The sequence below is a fragment of the Terrapene carolina genome, unplaced genomic scaffold (assembly GCF_002925995.2).
Source record: "Terrapene carolina triunguis isolate 2854851 unplaced genomic scaffold, T_m_triunguis-2.0 Scaffold130, whole genome shotgun sequence".
NCBI classification, from domain to species: Eukaryota; Metazoa; Chordata; order Testudines; family Emydidae; genus Terrapene; species Terrapene triunguis.
The window spans coordinates 39,156,699-39,174,166 of NW_020664481.1; the positions used below are offsets into that span (position 1 = coordinate 39,156,699).

Consider the following 17,468-nt stretch of genomic DNA (forward strand, 5'->3'; position numbering starts at 1 on the left):
GAGGTTATGAGGAAACAGAGCACTATGGTTAACTTCTTGCAGAGAAGGATGGGATGGTGGATGAAAAATACAAGGCAATAACTTTGTTGCAGTGTCGAACAGATTCTGTCAAGTACAGTCCTTTATACCTTTTGGGCTGTAAAATTATTACTAGGCCAAGTTCTGAATTCACTATTTACTCAGGCAAAATTCCAGCTGAAGTACATGGGAGTTTTACCCAGGTACATTTCAGATTTTGGCTCACTGCCATCAGAGTCTGATTTTTGTTTGCAAAATCCTTTTAGAAACTTGAAAATAAAAACGTCTTCTCCTGCCAAAATTGTTATTTTATTATTTGGCAAACCCTGGTGCATTTTTTTAATAGCAGTTGAAATCAATATGGTGGTTTGTTTATTTCCTTGTTCTTAACTATAGACATCAATTATATTAGCACACCACTGAATATAGGGTCTGCTGCTGCAGAACCCGCATGGGGGAAAACAATTTTTTTTTTTAAACCGGAGTCACACATAAAAAACTGGCTATTGTTTCTGAAAATAGAAATGTACAATCTGGAAAAGATTTCCCTCCAAACTGTATCAGCTTTATTCACACATTAAATATAGCCAGTTAGACAGTGGCTCTTTCATGTAGGGCTACGTTCCACTCTTAGATAGACAGGCACTGCCACGTAGTTCATAAAATGATTTACTACTGATGTGTGTGAATTGTGAATGTGTGGTAGGTGATTTACCACCACCCTGGTTATAGTACCCATACATATCTCTGAGGATGCTCAAGCACAAAGACTATACTAATAGCTGCCAACAGGAGTTAAACTCAGATGGAAAAAAATCCTCACTTTGAATCTTTCTTAAACTGTTAAAATGTTTCTTAAGATGTTTCCTTGACCATCTGAGAAGGTGAATCCTGCTGGTTTTTTGTTTTGCTTTTAAACAGAGAATGCTAGAGAAGGATCTAAAGTTACATCCAAGAGTTTGACTCCCCCCCCTTTAAATCAGCTAGGAGCATAATATAAAGCTAGTTTCAAACTAGTGACTATGTCCTAGAGATTAACAGATCTAATAAATTCCTCAGTGTTTTATACATAAGAACTTGTCACTTCGGAATTACCAACAACATCGGAGGCTTAACACACCCCAAAACAAAGCAATCTGAAGCATGGACTGATTTTCAGTCTTTATAAGCTCATTTCTCTCTAAAGGTACTAATTGTCAATGACAAGCAGAAAAGACTTCTCTCTCTCTCTATATATATATACACACATTTCAAGTATAAATGAAAATCTTTAATTCAGATCTATAGGACTGAATGGCTCATTCCCCCACCCCTTTGACACATGGCCTGCATCATCATGTGGCTTAGAAAATCAGCTACGGTGTGTTCACACAGACATGTGTGCTGGTAGAATTTCCAAACCATATGGTGATAGTAGAGGGTGTCTGTAAATTCTAAGAATTAAACCGAGACTTACTACAGTGTGGTAGCTCACATGCCCATAAAATGCTCATCACAGTCAACTGAATCCAAATCCCAGGATCAGAAGCCCTAAGTCAATGTGTGACTATAGCTTAGAAGTGGCCACTACCCTCTGTATCCACATTATACCCATTCAAAATATAAATCACGCAATCAATGAGTTACAGAACTGTGGTCAGACTTCCCTGGGGGAGCAAGGAGGCAGAACCCCAACTAGGATTCTGACTCTGATATGGTTTTAGCCAATTACTGCTCAGGAAATAGGATCTGGCCTTCTTCATGCCATGGGGCTTGGATGCACTAAATCAATTACAAAACCAGTTAAGCTTTACTAGTAGTGTACACAGAGCTTTAAAAAACACTTTGTTTGTAGACTTTTCTAGGGTGCTCATTGCTGTAGTATCTGAGCACTTCACAAACACTAATCGATTTAGTCTCACAATGCCCCTGTGATGTAGGGAATTATTATCTCCATTTTACAGATGGGAAACTGAGGCATGAGGAGATTGAATGATTTGGCCAAGGTCACACAGCCAGCCTGTGGTAGAGCCAGAAAACTGAGAACCCAGATCTCCCACATCTTGTTCCAGGGCCTTAACCACAAGGCACCTTACTGGCATTAACTAACTACCCGGTAAGTTCCTTGGAGACAGACCTACTCAATAGTCACTAGCCTGAGAAGTAAGCTTACTAGGACAGAGGAAAAAATACTTGCCTTGTGACCACCCCTCACCCCCCAAAGCCACACTCCCTGCAATTTAAAAGAATTACAGTTGTCACTGTTTATAGTATACACTGTCAATTGTATATTTTTAAATGTAAGTTACCATCTTTCTCTTGCTTTCCTCAGCCCTTCTATTCCTTCCTAGCTTCACTCTACTTTTTATCCCATTTCTTTCCTGCAGTCTCCAGTCTCCATGCCCTTTTCTTTCTCTGCCCCTCCATCTTTATATCCCTTTCTCTCTCTTTCCTTGAGCTATGTGCTCTGCCTCCTCCCCTATGTGTACTCTTTCTATATACTACCCTACTTCTCTCGTCTAACTTAGCCCATCAGTCATTCCCTCTCTCCCACCCATCTAGATCCATGTACCCCATCTCACACACCCTCACCCCATCCATTCACTTATCCACACCCTCAGACACAGGCCCAAATTAAAGTGAGCCCCCTCCCCCAATCCAGGAGTCTCACCTAGGTGCAAAGTCAAATCTCCTCTAACCCCCAGTGGCTATGAAGGGGGGCGCTAATGGGATTGCTACCAGGGGGCTCCATGAGCCCTACTTTGGGTTCCATCTTCTGTTATCTCTAGGTAGAAAGTGTCTGATAAATGTGAGCGTCCTTCTGGCTTCTGGAAGAGAGAAGCAGCATTCACACTCTCATGGCTTTTGCGGTGGTGGTGGTGGGTCTCTGATAATCAACCACTGCTGCAGCTTCCCCCCATCCACCATCTGCTTTTTTGGGGCCCTCTCCTGTGAGCAGATCCAGTGTCTGACTCTACTGTTGAGAGCTTTCCAAGCTGTGGCAACGTGAAATTGTCACGATTCTGGTCAGTTTCATGGGTACCTAGAGGATTTCCAATAGCAGCAGTGAGACACCCTCAGTCTGCTGTAATTTAGCAAAGCTGAGAGCAACCCAGAGGCACTGGAGCTACCACAGGCTTAAAGCATGGCATAGCTCTACACTTTATTTATGTTTGGAAGGTTATTGTTATAACCATAATGTCTAGACACTCTTTTAAAAGAATGCTTAGATTATGTAGACATTGATGGCACTCACCCGGTAGCTTCCTAGTCAAAGGAGAGTGAATTTTTCATGCCCTGGATAAAAAAAATTAAAGAATAATCCCCAGAACAGGTTTTGCTTAAAAAGACAACTAAAGTGTATCAACTGTTATCTTTCTGTGTTGGTGGGAATAGGAGAGACATAATATTTTATGAGTAAAGCTTCCTAAGAAATTAGAATCTGTAGAGTAATATTTTAGCAGAAGTGTTCTGGGCACTAATAGCAGCCTTTTGCCCAGTTCCTTTAAAATTTCATTCAGATTTACAAATTGAGCTGGTAAGTGACAAACAACATCTGGGACCGGAATACCACTATTAGTCTCAAACTAGCTTCCACTTGTGCACGCATGCTTTCTTCACAATAATACCTGTGCGTGCAGGTGCCTGTGAAAAGGAAGCGTGCCTGCACAAAACTGTTCACAAACAAGTAAAGTCTGAGGCCCCAAAATCAGTCCCTTGATGTTATTTAAATGTCTCAGTACATATACAAATACTAAATTAACATTTAAAATGTGTCAGAAGATACACAGTAACAAATATCTTAGTGGTCTTAGTAGTTTTTTGAGTTTCATACATTCCCCATGGCTCTGTTCAACATTGTATCACATAAATTCCAAAATTACACTACATACTGACTGAGAGACCCTATTTAAGCCATCATTTGAGGGAGACTGTGCTTTCAAGGAAATGGACTCTCTGCCGGAACACGTACCTGCACATGTACATGTTACGTGCCACATATACCATGATTATATACAAGCTGTCAGTTATATGGATTTCTATTACAAGAACAATAAAAACAAACAAGTGTCTTAGGGATTGTCTGCCTGGCAATATTACATTGATCTAACTTGTTTGCTGTAATTGCATTGAATTAAATATGTGAACTGAGAGGCATCCACATGACTTCATTATGCTGGCTTACGGTGCTTTCCTTGTTAATCATTGTGTCCGCACAGATCTGCATATGTTCAAATTAACCACACAGCATTCTGGGTAGATATCCAATGGTGCAATGTTCCATCACTCAGCCCTATGCTCTGGGATTTTTCTCATGATGTCTACCAGAGCCTGAAAGAATTGTGGGACTTGCGGTTCAAACTAACAAACTCCCGAGATCTCTAATAATTCCATAATTCATCCAAATGTTGCCACTGCCACTTTCCAGCTGCTGTCAGACAGTACAGATGACACACTGCTGAGTGTTGCAATCATGAAAGTCATTGAAACAAACACGCATTCTGTTGGCAGTCACACGGCCGAATGGGTGTGCTCAACGGCTTCAGACAACTTCAGATGCAATACAGCTAGAGGTAGAGGAGAAGCAGGAGGGTGAAATCGAGCAGTTACTTCTGCAGAGCATTTATCTGGAGCAGCTTCACTGAGTAGAGCCATGTTCCTGGACTTGGTCAACTGGAAGAGACTGGTGGGATGGGAGAGTGATGCAGAACTGGGATGATCAGCAGTGACAGGAGAACTTCACAGTGCAGAAGGCTACTTTCCTAGAGATCTGTGCAGGGCTCACCCAAGAGCTAGAGAGGCAGAACACCAATGTGAGAGTTCTCCTCAGCATGTTGCTAGCACCATCTGGCAGCCTCTCACCCCCAAAGTGCTACTGGTCAGCAGATGATCAAGTTGGTATTGGTAGATCAAGTGTTAGGGCTGCTGTCATGAAGATTTGCAATGCCCTGTGGAAGGTGCTGCTGGGCTGGGTCACAAAGCTTAGCAATAAATAGGAGGTTATTGGTGGCTTTGCACGGATGAGGTTCACAAACTGTATAGGGGCTACTGATGGGACACATGCCTATTCTTTACCCCAACACCAGGCCAAACACAACAGGAAGGGGTATTTCTCCATGGTGCTGCAAGGCCTGATTGACCATTGTGGAAGGTTCACCAGTATTAATGTGAGTTCTGGAAAGGTCCATGATGCCAGTTTCTTTAGAGAATCAGGCCCATTTGCTGGAATGGGATAGGGAATTTTTGCTCCCCTGACCACTATGGACATTAATGGAGTTATGATTTTTCCCATCACTTTGGGAGACCCAGCTTATCCCTGCTTCCCTGGCTGATGAAGCCTTTTACTGGACACTTGACAAGAGAAAGGAACAGTTTAACTGAGCAGTTGCTGAATGACAGTGGAGCATGAGCTTGAAAGACTGCAAGGCTGGATGACATGACATGACACTTCTCATTATGTGCCTTGTGGGATAAGGGCTTGCTATCTCTTGCACCTCATCTGTGAGATCCAAGAGCGTGAGTCTGGGCGGGAGCAGGACGTGAAATGACTTTCTGATCCTTACAGACAGCCAGAGAGGGTGCCTCTGACAAATGCCCCAAATGGCCAGGGAAACAGGGTCAGGGACGCATTATGCTCTTACTTTGAGGCTAGAGAGTAGTTGTGAATAATGAACATGCTGTAACCAAAGAAATGACTGAAATGTGCTTGTGTATCGATTTTATTAGGAATTGATACTATGGGGGGGATGTTCTATGAAAGATGGGGGGAGCTGTTCATAATGAAATTTTTCAGCTGAGTGGTACTAAAAAAAAAAGTTAGAGTTTTCCAATAGCACAGATAATAAATAACGCTGTTTGAATTAAAAGAAAAGAAAAAGAAAGATGACTGTAGTACAGACTTCAAACCAGGAGAACTGTGGCATGCCCAAAATGTAGAAGACTCACAAAGTCCTGCAGGTGAGGTGCAGTCAACTTTTCTTCTCCATGGGGTTGGATTGCTGGGGGAAGGGCCTGAAATATGGTTGATTGACAGGGAGGTTGCAGTATATGATGTGTCCTCCATAGTGTGCAAGCCATTGCCAAGATGGGTGCTGTGCTTGACCTTTGTAACAAAAGGTGCTCCCACACTGCGATTTGCCTCCAAATCATGTCCTTGTCAAGACCCATATCCTCCATTCCAACTGCTCCTGGAAACCGTCCCTCCCCGGCCCCATGTCAGGATGCAGTTACTAGTACCTTGAATATTTCCTCTCTTGTCTTTTTTTCCTTCATTCCAAGGTTTGTCAGCTTCTCAGCAGGGCCGTGGAAATCAGGGAAACCAGAAAAAGCACAAGGACTTATTGTCCCAATCCTAGTCTCCATGCCAACGATCACCAAATGTTGCTTTCCCCACAATTTTGGAATGCCATTCCCTACTCTGCAGGATGGAGGGGGGGCAGAAGAATTCACTTCAGGGTGGTTAGACATTTTCCAGATTATTTCCCCTTCGTAAGGGACCTCTGTAAAAATACACTGGGTGGCTGTGGTGGGTTTAGGTGGGCGGAAGGCAGCAGAGGGCAGGTTAGTAATTGCATATTGCACTCCTGCAGGCCAACCGTAAGCTGGAGGATGTTCCCTGAGGCAAATCCTCAGGAGACATAGAAGGGTCTTGTTCAAAAAAGGCAATGGGCAAACCAGGAAGATATGCAGTGTGGCTATTAGGTGTCCCTCCATCTGGAGCAGGCATGGAAGGGAAACGGTAGCTACCGATCAGTCCCGGGGGAGCTGCACTGCCTTGCAACGCATGTGCCAAAATACAAGCTGTGCCTTAAGTTCTCTTTTATGACACTGGCAGATCACCATAAAGTGCACTACAAAATAAACACAACTCTGCAGTCATTGTTCTGAATCCAAGAGTGTCAAATACCCACTAATGCTGTGTAGTGCCTATGCATTTTGAAACATCTGTGAAGCCTGATTTGGGTTCAAGTTCAAGCTGAGGATATTTATAGAACTGGGAGCCAAATTACTTCTCCTGTTGCTCTTTTCTCTGTCCGGGCCTGCAGTTACGATAAGCATCCCTGCCATGCAACGCCTTTGATTGTTTTAACTCCCATGCTGCTGCTCTCTTGGGTGGGGAAGGAAAGGGGGTGGCAAAGAACAGGGGGAAGGGAAGGAGAGCAAGCAGGAAGCCATTTGAGAAGGGTGCATGGAGGCAAACCTGGCTGATGGGTGTAGAATTTGGTATGTCCAGGAATTAAAAGTATAGCGTTACTCCTCCAGTGCAGATGTCATGTTGAGTACAGTGCGGGAGTGAAGGGGTTAAACGCCCCTTAGGTGGGGAGAGGCTTCTAGCCCCACCTAACATGGCAGCAGACAGCCAGTACCCAGAAAAAAAGTAGTTTAAATCCCCCTATGCTGTTGTCTTGTAATACAGCACACAACACTTCCCGAGCAGCTCCCCCCGGACGCGTTTTCAGGCTGGCTGATAGCAGGGGTCCCCGGCACAGCAGTTTGTCTAGCTGTCCCTGCATGGGATCCCCAAATCTGACAGGTCACGCAATCCTTGGCCATCCAGAAAAACCTGCTCCTTGTCAGACCCTATGGTCTAGGCAGGCTCCAGGACGCTTGCCATGCTTTCTGCGGTGCCTTCTGGAAAACTGTCCACCACATAATTCTGGAGCACAGCGGTGGCATCGCTTGCAAAAAACATCGTCCAGGTCCTCCTAGTCCGGGCAGGGAGTGGAGCATTACCAGAGTGGCAGTGCTTGCCCCTTGTCTTCAGGTTCTTCTCTTGGAGTGCCTTTGCTTGGACTCGGCACTCGGCCCAGCTCTGGGCATGCCCTTTTCCTCATTTGCTCTGACACGGTCTCGTACATGCCTGCATTCTGGAGACAGATGAGACTGGACACGCAGCTCTCCAAAGAGGGCAATCAAGTCCAGGAGCTCTGCAGGCATCTGTGTGGAGGCTTCAGGGCACAGCTGCTATAGTGGGGATGTGACTCTGGAAGGGTGAACTCACCATTACCTGGTATTGAGGCGCACCTGACTAAATGCCAGCATGTAAACGGAGAAGTGACAAGATGACCCTGGAGTAGTGGTCTCCATACAAGTACACAGACAGAGCAGTCCAGGGGAGAAGCAATGCAGCGTGAGATAGCAGTGGGACGACTGCCAGCAGCAGAGTCATGGAATCATCTGAACCTTAAAGCAAACTCACTGCAAAGTGGAGTTACTCCTGTCCCAAGGAGGATTACTTAGGTGGTGTCTACACTGTCACTTTCAGAGCTAAAACTTTAGTCGTTCAGGAGTGTGAAAAAACACCCCCGAGTGACAAAAGTTTTAGCGCTAAAAAGCGCCAGTATAGACACCCTCATTCGGGTGGGTTGGTTTTTAAATCCCCGGGAGAGCTCTTCCCCAGCGATAAAGCGTGCCTACACTACCCACATCACAGCGCTACCGCCCGCCCATGCTGTAACATGGGCAGCATAGACATACCCTTACTGCAGCAGCCAAAGATGCCAAATAATTCACTTTAAAAAAAGATTGTGTATGGACACAAGGCACCGTCAGGCGTATAAACTAAAGTTACTTCGATGTAACATCCCCAGGTAGACAAGCCTTCATTTTGAATAGAGGTTATGAGGACTGGTGTTGAGAGAGACTAAAATTAGCAATGTCACAACATGTAAATGTACTTACTAGACATTTAGGCTGATCCAGTTAAGGAGCATTAAACCATTTGCCCTGTTTGTTAGACTATTAGGGTTAACACTTTCATTTTCTACTGGTAAAATTATAGCGTGCCTAAATATTGCAGGTGTTGGAAGGTCTTCCGGACTAATCTGATACTTCCTAGTGGAGTGCTCCTTTTACATACTGATCTGGGTACAGAGGCTATGGTGACTAGGTAGCCAGGCCTTTAAGTTCATTTATATGGGTGTACGCCAGATGCTTAGTATTGTGTGAATGCAGTAGTGCATTTCTGTTGCCTTTGATTTACTATCAGTGAGTGTTAGGAGAAGCTTCTAAAGACCACTTAAGCAGTATCCAAGTGACTAGCCATTATATATATCAGAAGACGACAGCTTCCTGCCCCATCACTCTGAGCCTCTTGCAGCTCCTAGTACTGCTCTGATTATATTTCTTTTCACCCTTTCAATCTTTAGTCACACAGGGCGCAACCCTGAAGTGCTCACTCAGGCAAAACTCACCCTTCACTTCACTTTGACTCAGAAAGAACTGCAGGATCAAGCCCACAAAGTCCTATTAAAAACAGTAGTAATTTAATTAAAATAATAGGTGCTACAGAACACTGATAATCTGTGCTATGCTGTTTTAAACCCTATCTGGTGTGGGTCCTGGCTACCAGAGAGACTTCTGTGTGCCACTGCACTAGTTAAGGTCTGCTGGGAGGTTTGCAAACTCTCCTAGATATGAATTTCTGAGCAATGGGGGCAGGACATTCTTAACAGAGGGTCCTAGACTCTGAAATGTGCTTCTCCCATCTGTCTGACAGAGCCGCAGTCTGTTGATCTTTAGGGCATATTGTAAAGTGTTGTTATAGACTATACATGCACCTAGCGACAGTTGCAATAGGCAAATTCTTATAAATTAAAAAGTTGTAGAATAAAGCCCACTCACACATACACCCCCCCCAGCACACACCCTGTGCCAGTCTGTCTCCCGATGGACTCTTCCATCCTCTCTGAGTTACTCCCATGCCACTTCACTGTACCAGAAGAAGGCTTTTAGAGGGCCAGGACTATCAGGCTAATGTCCTCTGCTCTGAAAGCATCTTAGTGCTCGCACTTCCACTGAAATCCATTGAGATTTGCAAGGCAAACATTACTTTGCCTAGTGTGATAATTAACTTCACAATTCAGCTTCCGTGGATACTTAATGAGTCATAGTAATTATTATGATAGTTTATATTGTGGTAGCCCCTTCAGACCTCCAACTAGATGGAAGGTACTGTACAACTATGTAGTGAATGACAATCTTCTCTCCTACATGTGTCTCTTAACCCACTTCCTATTGCTAACTCTCTTGTTTCACCAGCATTAAAATTCCTATTTCAATTCACAGGAGTCAGAACCACAAAGCAACATATTTATAAATAGCATAAATATCTGTGCAAGACAGGTCCTTCCTGCTGATCTGGAATGTTCTCAACTACCACAGCCAGCACCTCATTGGCACTCCAACCTCTTGCACAGATGTGGCCATGAGTGTCCCTCTTTCGGCTCCTACCTCTCCTGTGGAACACTATCACACAATCCAAAATGCTCATTAAATCCATTAAAATAATATGGATCCTGGTCCTCCAGAACGTTCACATGAGTTAAAAAGAACATACCTAATAGGTAAGGTCTGTCTCTCCTCTGCGCCCAGTCTGAGTAAAAGAGCAGGGCACTGAGGGGGGAAACCTTCCCCTCAAAGGCCACAGAGTCTGTCTCGCTGCTGGGAGGGGGCAGGAGGGGGCAATGACCAGCTGACTGATGCATCAGAACATCCGCTTGCCTTTCCCTGCCCCATCTCCAAGTTGCAGGGCAAAGGCAGCTGGAGCTCCAGGAAAGCGCTCATGGAGCCTGTTATACACAACCAAGCAGGGCACCCTCTGCAGAACTTGGATCTCTAATCCACATGAGTGCATGCAGTCTATGAGGTCTTCCAAGATCTTCCCTCCCTACCCCACACCCCATTTGGCTGCATTGGGAGATTCCCAGCACCTGTAGAGAATGGGGCAGTATTTGCAAGCTCTCTGTAGTTGTCTTTCAAATGCAAATATCTTGGCCATTTCCTTTCATTTAAAAAAAAATACCAAATGGGCTTAACTTACACTGCAGACTAACTGCAAAATGCATTCATTTGTTTCACGGAGCTTTTATTGTTCAGAAAGACAGAAACAGACAGAGAGGAAAGGAGAAGATACGCAGGCAGAGTGACTTAGCTGCAGTCTGGCAGGAAAGGATCTCATCACCCCAATCATCTCTTCTCGCTTTCTAGGTGCAAATCCAAGCTGTGTCACACTTGTGTGCTGTGAAGAGCCAAGCAAGGCCTTGCAGGCCAGAAACAATATGTGCCAGAGGCTCCCCTGAGCATCTCTCATGTTGAATCGGGACAAAGATTTTATTGAAGCAAGTCCTAAAACTGGCTTCTCCAGTTTGCCCATTGTTTATAAAAACAAAAATACAGCAGCTGGGCCAAAGACTTCAAACATATCTATTTCAAATCACATTAACTTATATTCTAAAGTTAGGGAGTCCTGAAAAGTTAGGTTTATAATGGAAAGACAATTAACCATACCATACCAAACCATACTGGCACAAACAGGTGCGTCTATAATACTTTATGCATTGTTTCCAGTCACACCAGAGAGGGGGAAAACAAGGAAAATGACAAACTGCAAAAGGGATAAACAGAAGGGGAAAGTCTCCAAAACAAACAAATCACAGATTTTTGACAGAGGAACAGCATAAAAAGCAGCTTTTTAAACAAACAGATCTAGAGTAACTAGTGGAATGGACCAGGAGAAATGCAATCTAAAGCCAGAGGAATACAACTAAGGAAACTTTTTTTTTTTGAAAATTGGTCCTTTAGCTCAGGACTACAGCAGACTTTAACAATATGTTCCTGGGTAAATAATCGGGATAGAAAATGGCCATGAATGTCAGTGACTATTTTCCTACAGGTAAAACTGTTAGTAAAAATAAGGTCTTATAAGGGATCATCTTTGAATAATTTGACTCTTATAGGCTAATGCTTCTAATGTTGGATCTTTCAAGACTGGATCCCCCCCCATGCCTGTTTGGAATGTACACAGTAAGTCAACTTTAAACCAGTTCTGCTCATCGTGGGCAGCGGGATGTACACGCTAAGCTCCAGTCTGCTGTCGGACAGTGGCAACAGCAATGCAATCCCCTCTCCTTCCCCCCAAAGCCTCCTGGGCCAGGCACTCCCAGAGACGAGCAAGAGGATGCTACTTACCAAAATATTCCTTCTTCATGTGCATCTCCAACTCCTTCTCCAGCTCCAGCGTCAAGGCTTCCAACCTCCTCTCTGCCTGGCTGGGTCCACTCTCCCTGGACGGGGTGACCTGATACGGAAGCTTGAATTTGGGAGCTGAAGCGGACCCTTTGGTTGGGCTGTAGGTGTAGGCTGCTAACGCCCCTGAAGCCGAGTCGGGGTTGGAGGCCGCAGGATGCTGCTGCTCGTGCCTGGGATAAGCATCTCCATGCTCCTGCGTGGTATTTTCCTCCTGTAAACTTGGTCCCAGCATGGAAGAGCGGGGGGAAGGCAGCTGGAGCTCCGGGTAAGCGCTCATGGAGCCTCTGGAGCTATGGCTGGAGATGCTAGACCTGGGGCTGATCACAGACGGGTTGCAGTTCCCCACCGCCCCTGTCCGACCATCCTGGCTGCAAAGGCTGGACCTGGGGCTGACCATGGGGAGCCCAGGCCCGCCAGCCCCATCCAGCTCGGGATTCCCCGACGGGCCGTAGCGGGAGTCCGAGTAGCTGGAGCGGGGGCTGATGGTGCAGGAATACTGGCTGGCGGTGCTGGACCGGGGGCTGATGTGCCGCTGGTCGTAGCCCATGCTGATGCCGCTGGTGCGGTTGCTGCTGGGCTTGCTCCCGCAGTCGTAGCTGTTCAGGCTGGCCCGGGGGCTGGAGTGCTTGCTGGTGTCACTGGCCGTGCTGGCGTAGCTCGACCGGGGGCTCAGCGCGCTGCCTTCGTACTGCACCAGGCTGGCCCGGGGGCTGGTGTATTTCTCCTGCCCGGGCACCACCAGGCTGGCCCGGGGGCTGGAGAACTTCTCGTAGCCCGGGGCGCCGCTGCTGCCCAGGCTGGACCTGGGGCTGGAGAAGCGGCTGAGCTGCTCCTGGCAGGAGGCGGCCAGGCTGGCCCTAGGGCTGGCCGCGTTGTATTTGCCCTCGGGCCCGGCGTGGGCTCGGCTGCCCGGCGGGCCGGGGTAGGAGCCGGCCGGCTTGGGCACGTAGACGCCCTCGTAGGCGCTGCCGGCGCTGTGCCGGGCGCTCTCGGAGGAATAGCGCCTGCCCTTGTCCGCGAAGCCGCCGTAGCAGGGCAGCGCCACCTCGGAGCGGGTGCAGAGCCCTTCCTCGCAGCAGCCCGGCTCCTGGCCGCCCCCCCGGCTGTTCCCGTTCAGCGAGCGGGACTGGGGGGCGGCCGCAGCCTGGTACACTTTGCCGGAGGCGGCGGCGGCGGGGTGGGCGTCCCCCGGGGGGGCCACGGTGCCATTCATTCTCTTGCCTCTCGGCTCCGCCGTCATGTGGGCTGCGATGGCCCGTTGGGCGTCTTCCAGCAGCTCCCTCCGGCTGGCGCTGCAGCCCCGGCCGCTGTACAGCCCATCCTGGCAGGTCTCGTAGAGAGACAGATCTTCCATGAACTTGCGGGCTCGGGCAATGTCCTCCTCGCACCTCTCCATGCTCCGCCGGCCCCGAGCCGGGGGGGGGGGGGGGGGAAAAAAAAAAAAGGGGGGGGGGGGCACGAAAGCCCGGCTGGGAAGTTTGCGGCAGGGAAAGGCACTTTTCTGCCCAGGCTGCTCCCCCTGCCCCAGAGATCTGCAGCCAGGTGACCCAGCCGCTCCTTGCACCAGGTCACCTGGAAGGCATCCCTGCTCCACAGCCCGTCGCACGACCAGCTCCCTTAGCCGAACGAGGAGAGGCTGGAAGAAAAAGCCCCCCCCGTGTGTCAATTTCCAGCCTTAAATAAGTTGCTCAGGCCAGTCAATGGCGCGCTGCGCGGAGGAATTTGCACTCAGGGGCTGCCTGCCTTCTCCCCCTTTCCCAGCAGAGTTGCACCTAGACCAAGCGCCGGGGACAAACTCCGAGCCTGGGGGCAAGTGCAACTCCCGGCTCCCAGGGTCTTTGTGGCGCTGGAAGAGATGCACAGAGGCCAGGCGAGGGAGGGACTCCTTTGTGTGGGGCAGGAATGCGAGGAAGGAGACTGGGCGCTGCGTCCCTCTGGAATGTAGTTAATGCTGGAGCCAAACAATGATTTTAACCAAGTCAGCCAGAGAGAAAGAGAGGCTGAGGCTGGAGGAGCTGCCTGGAAGCAGCGAGGTTGCAGTGTAGTTAGCATTCCCTTCATGTGACATTGTTCCTGCTCCTCTTCTCCAGTTTCACAGCCCAGGGGAGGAAGGGGGGGAAGCTCAAGCCTGGAGGAGGTGGGAGCCCTGTGCTTCACACCTTGAGGGGAGTTCAAACTTTTCTTCTGAAGCTGGGGTTTGCAGGATATAAATGTAATCTCCTCCCCAGATCTAGATAAAATCGAGCTCGCCCAACAGAGCCAGGAAATTCAAAGCTGAGGCTGACATGCTTGTCCTGAATTCACACACTGCATTTGCTCCATCTCTCCCCCCACAACCAAGTGGGTGAGTTTAGGAAGTGGAGTGCCAGCGTTCCCTCTGGACTTACTGGGTTTTGTCTGTTTGTGCCACACACTGAGCTATTCTTATTATTCAAGTTCTTAGGGATATTATTTTGTTTTCTTTTAAAGAAAGTTCCGTGCAAGATTATATAAAATGTAAGTTACTGATCTATGTACTGAAACAGAGAAGAAAAAGTAATGATTCTTTTTGAATAAATATGTTTTCCTTTATTTTTAATTTTATAAAGTCTCTTTGGAGGTGGATGCATTTGCAAAGCAGAAAATCTTAATTAAATAATTAAGTATCAACTGCTCATTTAAAACAAAAAAACCCAGTGGTTTTGAGGGAGCCATTCTTGTCTACTGGGGAATTCCATTAGGGAGTTTGAGTTAGAGACTTTATATATATATATAAACCCTTCTTTTCACTACTTCCTCAGAGCTCTTCTTTCTGCCTGGAACTTTTCATCCTTGGTTTCAGCTCTAATATGAGTATTTCTGGGGCACTTTAAGACAAACTCATTCAATCATTTTTGAGTTAGCTAAACATAAAAACTCTATCATTCCCATTTTTTTAATAATGCACTCTTTTGCTTGCAATTTGTATATATTTTTGTTAAAATAAATGGATCTGAATTGTTTGCAACTACTGCTTCAGAGGCACTGCTTTCAATCAGCAAATCTGCATTTAATACGGTGTTTGTAGTGGCATTTTTGCCACTATGTGTTAGAGCAGTGCTGGTAGAACTCTCAATAAGGCCTAAAATCATTTGATTTTGATGGGGCTCTTCAGGTGCTAAAAACTAGAGGATCAGTCCTAAGATTACATGCCAATTCTGGAATTGGATCATTGCAGACTGACAACCTGCAGCTGTGTGGAGCTGCACAGCGGTTTGCCCAGGGGAATCCAATTGCAGGATCAGGGCCTTAGGATGAAAGCAAATATCGTAACTTATTCTCAGATATTTATTGAGACTGTACATTTTTTTAAAAATGATACATGATGTATATATTGTGGCCCAAAACAATTTCTGAATCAACATGAGTTTTAAAAAAATATATTTATTAGGGTTGTATGCCTATGCAGAAGAAGTTTCTACCCAATTTTATTTTATGTGATGGTCCAGTAAAAAGCATAGCACTACTTGATATTTAAATTTGTGCGACTTAAAAAATGGTGGATAATAAAGTCTAAAAGCAAGTTAGAAATTGTTACTGGCCTGAAACCTTGGATACAAAGCTGGAGCCTAGAGTACATTTTTGCAACTAAATTATAAGCCCCTGGAAATAGCTTATGTTTATCATGGAAGTGCTGACGTAGCCCTAACAATAGCTACGTGAACGTTGCCACTATAATACTAGATGTTTAGTTGCCTGCAATCAGTGGAAAATGTTGCAAGTCTGAGCTGTGGGCACTGTACAGTGCCAGGAACATTTTATCTTGTTATCATACCTAATTAAACATTAAAAGCAACTGTGTTCTTGAAAAAGTCCCTAGCCAGGGAGGGTGATTGGCAGAGAGAGAGAGAGAGAGAGAGAGAGAGAGAGAGAGAGAGTGTGTGTGAGTGAGAGAGAGAGAGAGAGAGATTGGCAACTTGTGTGTGTGTAGGGGAAACAGAAAAACTCGGCTGCGGGGGCAGGAATAGGGTTCCCTATTTGATGACACTGCCAATGTAATGTTTAGTTCCAAGGATAAATATGTGCAAATACTGTAAGTCTTGTCAGTAAAACACACTTTTCTAATACCTTTTGTTGTACCCAATTTCTTTATCATGCTTTTTGTTGAGCTCCTCAGTATGCTGTTGCCATGTGCATGTGCTATTGATTGCTTTCCCCCTTCATTAAGGTGTACTGTATCTTTAGTCTGCAGTTGTCTGCTCCTTGTAAATGCTCCCTGCAATGTTTTGTGCATCTGTGATGGCTTACTATCTTTGTTCCAAACATCAAATATATGGTTGCCAACCCTCCAGGATTGGCCTGGAGCCTCCAGGAATTAAAGATTAATATTTCATTAAAAAGTATATCATGTGATGCAGGGGTGAAGGAAGCTCCCTAAAAGTGGGGGTGCCACTGGTGCCAGAACTGTGGCCCTGCCCCTCATGCTGCCCCTTCCCTGAGGCTCCGCCCTCGTGTCACCCCTTCTCCCTGAGCCCCCACCCTCACATCGCCTCTTCCCCCCAAGACCCCGTCCCCTGCTCCCTCCTCTCAGCCTGCTCACCCCGTCGCTCACCCTTATTGCTGGTAAAAGTGATGGGGTCATGGCTGCCCTGATGTGATGAAACTTCCAGGAATATGTCCAACCAAAATTGGCAACACTATCAGCACCATTGGGCACCAGTAGTATAATCTTCCCTGCAATTGTCCTGCAACTCTAACCTGGAGGGAAGCCCACAAAGGTTGAAAGGTGCTCCAACCTCTGGCCCATTCACACCTTGGGCTTCCTGGGGGGCTCCCAGCAAATATTCTAACTGTGGTGTAATGTGGACAGATATCCACCAAGAACTGTTCTGAGACTACTCATCTTATGCAGACCACAGAACAGCCTTCAAAAGAGAACAGGTTCAGATCATTGCTAACTTGGGCCCTGCACCCATATCATGCCCAACTGAAGTCCAGTTGTAGGACTGGGCACTTGGGTTGTATGATCCAGTGCCCTACAGGCGGAAAGTTCTATATCCTATTACCAATATGTCCTATTTATAATTATCTTTGCCTGTAAAAGGTTCCTGCCGGGGCTCGACCCTCCAGGGCAGGAGGGGAGCCACACCGACTCCCTGTCCACGAAATAAACAGTCGATTAACTCGGCTCTCAGTCCCTTCGGTGCGGGGGCTGAGTAGTCCACAAGCGGTGCCGCAGTCCAGGCCCTCTAGTGCAGGGGGGCTGGGCGAACACACAGTTCTGGAGGCCAGGCCCTCTGGTGCAGGGGGGCTGGCTAACAAGCCGTTCAGTTTAGAAGCCCAGGCCCTCTGGTGCAGGGGGGCTGGGCAAACACACAGTTCTGGAGGCCAGGCCCTCTGGTGCAGGGGGGGCTGGGCGAACACACAGTTCTGGAGGCCAGGCCCTCTGGTGCAGGGGGGCTGGCTAACAAGCAGTTCAATTT

The 17,468-nt window shown here is 46.9% G+C and overlaps 1 protein-coding gene across 3 annotated transcripts in view; it reads right to left on the reverse strand.

The window, feature by feature from the left end:
• Positions 1 to 13,803, reverse strand: part of WTIP (WT1 interacting protein) — a 118,996-nt gene extending 105,193 nt beyond the window's left edge. For all 3 annotated transcript variants that reach the window (XR_003899836.1, XM_026652728.2, XM_026652729.1), the window contains exon 1: positions 11,968 to 13,803. Coding sequence is in view for 2 of the 3 variants with exons in the window: in XM_026652728.2 (XP_026508513.1) it covers positions 11,968 to 13,423 (1,456 nt within the window). In the remaining variant the exon portion in view is untranslated. The remainder of the gene's footprint in view (positions 1 to 11,967) is intronic.
• Positions 13,804 to 17,468: the final 3,665 nt, after the last annotated feature.